This window comes from Penaeus japonicus, unplaced genomic scaffold (assembly GCF_977035675.1).
Source record: "Penaeus japonicus unplaced genomic scaffold, GWHDUDI00000001_assembly GWHDUDI00000020, whole genome shotgun sequence".
In the NCBI taxonomy this organism is placed as follows: domain Eukaryota; kingdom Metazoa; phylum Arthropoda; class Malacostraca; order Decapoda; family Penaeidae; genus Penaeus; species Penaeus japonicus.
This window is the reverse complement of record NW_028234422.1, coordinates 19,544,697-19,549,696: the sequence shown is the minus strand read 5'-3', so window position 1 is coordinate 19,549,696 and position 5,000 is coordinate 19,544,697. Positions and strand designations below refer to the sequence as shown.

The 5,000-nt window shown below is 34.7% G+C and overlaps 1 protein-coding gene across 1 annotated transcript in view; it reads left to right on the top strand.

Moving 5' to 3' along the window:
* YME1L (ATP-dependent zinc metalloprotease YME1L) overlaps positions 1-4,427 on the top strand; it is a 13,960-nt gene extending 9,533 nt beyond the window's left edge. Inside the window, exons 12-15 of the mRNA XM_043034386.2 lie at positions 1-105; positions 255-401; positions 1,864-2,028; positions 2,178-4,427. The exon at positions 1-105 is cut by the window's left edge and continues 47 nt beyond it. Of these exons, the coding sequence (XP_042890320.1) occupies positions 1-105; positions 255-401; positions 1,864-2,028; positions 2,178-2,324 (564 nt within the window). The 3' untranslated portion in view covers positions 2,325-4,427. The remainder of the gene's footprint in view (positions 106-254; positions 402-1,863; positions 2,029-2,177) is intronic.
* Positions 4,428-5,000: the final 573 nt, after the last annotated feature.

Below are 5,000 nucleotides of genomic sequence, written 5' to 3'. Positions count from 1 at the left end.
ACTGCATACCATGAAGGTGGCCATGCACTGGTTGCCCACTACACCAAGGACTCACATCCGCTCCACAAAGTCACAATCATTCCCAGAGGCCCATCGCTTGGACATGTAAGGAAATTTTTTTTGTTCTTTTTTCATGTTTTATATGATATCATTCCTCAACACTCATTATTGTATATTAGTTAACTTTTATCAGAGGAAAAAAGAAAAGCGAAAAAAAATTGTATATTTTTTCTTTTCATTTTTCGTCTTTGCAGACTGCTTATATCCCTGCCAAGGAGCAGTACCACATGACGAGAAGTCAGATGCTTGCCACCATGGACTCTCTTATGGGAGGCCGAGCAGCAGAGGAACTCATCTTTGGCACAGAATTCATCACATCTGGGGCTTCTTCGGATCTCAAGGTTAGGATGGTTTCTTTATGGTCTTGGCAATTCTGAGGAGAAAAAGGATTAGATCTTATAGCTCTGAACTCCTAAAGTCCAGGCTGCTTCAATTAAAAGAAAAATTAAGTTTCTCTGTATGGCATCTTTCTTCCAGCCTCAATGTCACGTATCCCCCTCCCTTGTCCCTGTACCCACTGGGCTTTTTCCTTTGTGTTTGGCTGGCTTTTCATCCAATCCAGTCGTCCCTCAAAACCTTCCAAGCCATCAGAGATTACTACATACAGTTGCAGCTGTACTACTTGCGACATTTTCTTTTTACTTATGTACTTCAATATATGATAGATACATGAGGAATTACTGAATCACATAAAATAAACAGTGTAATGTGTACATACAGATGTAATATAACACTGCCACAGTAAGAACAAACTTTAGTCATGATGTTTTTAATTTTTCATGATAGCTCATCAGATGTTGAAAATTGAAAATGGATACATTTTTTATTTCCTATGTCAGATGATGAAATTTCATTAAATATTTGAAATATCATGCCTAATTCATTCTTACTGTGGCATTGTTTTGTTATATGATGAATATTCCCATGATGTGCTCTCACATCATGGGAATATTCTGTTCCTGCGAGATGATCTCACCCTCTAAATACATGTTTTACATAGTTACGTATGTATAGACTCATTGCACTTCCATTTGTATAGACACATTGTTCTTGACTTATGAAAAAAAAAAAAAAAAAAATCTGAGAAGCATAGTGTTATATGTGCCAGGATAGATCTAACACATGGAGGCTGCGTATGCTTGTTATCTTCACAGCGGGAGCAGCATCAGGCAAATAATTGGCCTGGCTTGAGTGGAATAAGTTTGATGCTCCACTGTTATCAACCCATTCATGCCGGGGCTTATATTTGTGTAATGCTGCGCCTGCTTCAATGGGGTGATAATTGTAGGTTTTTGTATTTGCTTATACATTTTTCATAAGTGAATAAAAATGCATCTATGATATGTACATACGTAATGATGCAAAACGCATGTTTTAGGGGAGAGATCATGATGTAATAGGACATCACCCTGGCATGAATGGGTTGACTATGGAGAGAATTGTATTTCTGATTTGTTTTTACTTTGCACATTAGATGAACTTTTAGTGTTGGTAATGCCAGCAGTAATCATTTTGATAGTAATAATGAAAATAGTCATGACACTAATTGGCATGATGAAATTTATTATGAGTAATGTCTCTTGTCTGCTTGGTAATCTATCTATATGGATATTATGGTTTTCTGTTTGTATTGTGGAAGGACTGTGTCACTGACTTTATCTCAATGTTTTTTCTAGTTAGTGTGTATAGTTATATCTCTCTATCTATTTGTCAGTTTACTAATCTGCTTGGAAACATATAACTTAGTATTTGTAAGGATTTTTCATTTGATAATTTATTAATTTTTCCCTTCCCCCTGAACAGCAAGCCACAAACATTGCCACGCACATGGTGAAAGACCTGGGCATGAGTGACCGTGTGGGTTTGAGGACTTTTGAAGACAACAGTGGCCAGCTTATCAGCACAGGAGACTCCCTTGGCCAGTCCACCAAAGAAGCTATAGACCATGAGATTAAGAAATTGCTACAGGTGGGAAGAGGATGCTTGATGTGTAGTTTGCTGAGGAAGCTTGGTGATATTGTGTTTGTTTTTGAAGTCTTTAAAATAGGGGAGAGGTGCTTCCACCTTCTGTCCCTTAGTAAACAGACCTACTAATGTTTTTCTTTTTTCCCCTCCAGGAATCTTATGAGCGTGCCAAAGCAATCCTGAAGGTGCATGCCAAGGAGCACAAAGCCCTTGCTGAGTCCCTCATGAAGTACGAGACTCTGGATGCAGATGACATCAAGGCCATCCTAGATGGACGGCCAGTGGCCAAGGACTTGTAGTTTGGGGTTGGGTTTAGGATGCCTTATTGTAACAAAGCCAGTCATGTCATATTCATCGCATTATGACAAGAAGTGTATTAAAGCTGTTGCGTTTGATTTATATAAACTGAAGGTATCACAAAGGACATTGAGGTTTATGCATTTGTAGATTAAGAAAAGAAAAAAATCCCTAGATTACAAATTCTGGCATCAGCATCTTGGGGGTAGTAAATTTGCTAAATGTGTAAGACATTTAAAGATATTTTTACTTTGCCATAAAGTCATGGTATTAGCATCACATTTGAATTTTTCATTGCCATTCATTATTCATTTCCATCCATCATGGTTTCAGGTTGATCATAGCATCACAAGATAGATCATAGGTTTATAATGAGGTAGACAATACCTGTAAGGGAGATAGAGCTCAGGACCTATATTGTATTAGTGAGAAGTCACCTTGTTTGTCATCTTGAGAAGTACAATAACATGTAAAATGAATACATTATAGATAAATAGTATTCTTTTTTCATAAGAAGACCATTCTTTTTCTTTCACTACTTTCCTAAATAGTTTTATTTCATTCAAGAAAGAAAAAAATCACCAGGAAGGTTGAAAACAAACATTATTTGCTTTCCTTTACATTTTTATCTCAGCGATAAGTGGAGCCGATGCAGTATGTAATTATCGCATAATATTACTTACATGGAACATTGCTCCTTTCATCACCTCCTCAATAGTGAACAAATAATGATTAAAAATAGGTGCTGATTACAGGGCAAGACAGTTACCAGAGTGCAAGAAGTGCTGATACTTTCTCTATACTTTTCTGTGAATGCATAATCGTGAGAAAAAGTTGTCAGTCTATAATACTGTACAGTGTACAGCTATTTGTGTAAAATTTTGTAAATAGCCTCTTCATTTTATTAGTCTGCATTTGTATGTGAAATGCATTCCATACAACAGGCATTTTCATTTTTCATCACATAATACAATGTTGTGAATCTCAATTCTGGATGAGTCACAAATCCCATTGAGTGTTGTGGTCTACAAAAGAAACCTGAAATTTGAGTCATTTTGGTTTATCAGTTTCACCATCTAGGGGAATGGAAGCTGGGTGATGTCATGTTTTGCTGCCCAAGTTTTTTAGGACATGTTTTGGGGGGGATTTTAATCCTCATGAAGCATATGTTCAATAGTAGAGAATCTATTTATTCATTTGATCAGATTATGATTACTTTTTACATTTGAGATATTATTTGATTATTATTATTATGGGATTCTAATGATGATATCACTTGGTGGAATGGGACAAAATTTTATTTAATTTTTTTCATGCTGTTGTAAGGTTGTACTTAAAGACCAATTGTCTCCTCTTATTAGAGAGTGATGTATACACTTCTTTGCAGTGAGGTACTGTGGCTTTTTCACGGTCAAGGAAGAAATAGAGCAACTGTCCTCTTGCACATTTGAGATAAAGGAAACTAACTTTTGCCTGCATCTTTGCCATGAACATTGGCTCACTGTCTCATTACTCCTGTCAATGTTCATTCATTGTCATCATTGCATATTCCATGTTGTTTTCAGAAGATAGGATAGGTGTAGAGATTTTATCAGGATATAGAAGAGAGTAGATATATTGATTCAGTGTGGGTGCATTTTTGTGGAAACAAGTTTACTTTGTACATTTCATACATGAGCATTTTCTCATGCAGATAGACTTGTTTTTATTTGTCTGTCCTTTAGATTCTCATTTGTGAAGTACATTTTTGAGCATAGAAATAAAGGATTGTATTTTTGTTCTGTTTTTGTATTTTGTTTTCCCAATACTAGTCATGTTAATTCTTTTGTTACATAGATGGAACTTTAAAACTATATTAGTGAAAGGTTTCTTTAAATTTGTGCTCAGATCGAAGTCTTTAGGAGGTTTTAAGTTTTTAGATTAAGTTGCTAATGATCTTTGGCAAAGTTTAAAAGACTGCTCCCACATATGGAGGCTGTATGTCTCGTCAGCATTCTCTCTGTAATACTTTTTCCTGAACAATATAAACCTGAGTATTTGGATATCTATATCACAGCAGCTGTGTACTATTTCTCTACTGTATTAGAATAAAAATCACAAACCCACATTCAGATTTTCTATCGTTAGCACCTACCTCAATAGAATCACAACATTTTTTAGACTGAAAAACAGATGATTTTTAGTTCATTAACCCTCCCGTGACGGGTGGTACAACATTGTACCGCGCATGTATATGGAATTAAAGGGGGTAATAATATATTTAAATAGATTGGATAGGTTAAAAGAAAATAACCATCTTTCAAACTGGAATGAGGGAAGTGTAGATATTACTGACTGATTCCAATAGAATGAATATAAACAAGTATGAATGTAATTATGAATATGAGTTAATCTAGAGTTAAATATAGATTTAACTGTAAATGAAGATAACGTGCATAATATAAATAGGAATATAAAAGCAGTTGGATTCAAATGCAAATACAAATATGAATTTGAACCAAAAATTCAAATAAAGACAGATATAGAAATTTGAATTATAGCTAATTTACTATGTAGATATGAATCAAACAGGACTATGAATATGAATATGATATATATATATACAAACTTAAATATAAATATAGATACAAATCAAAATATAATTTTAGTTTTAATTTAGTTTTAATTCAAAAGATATA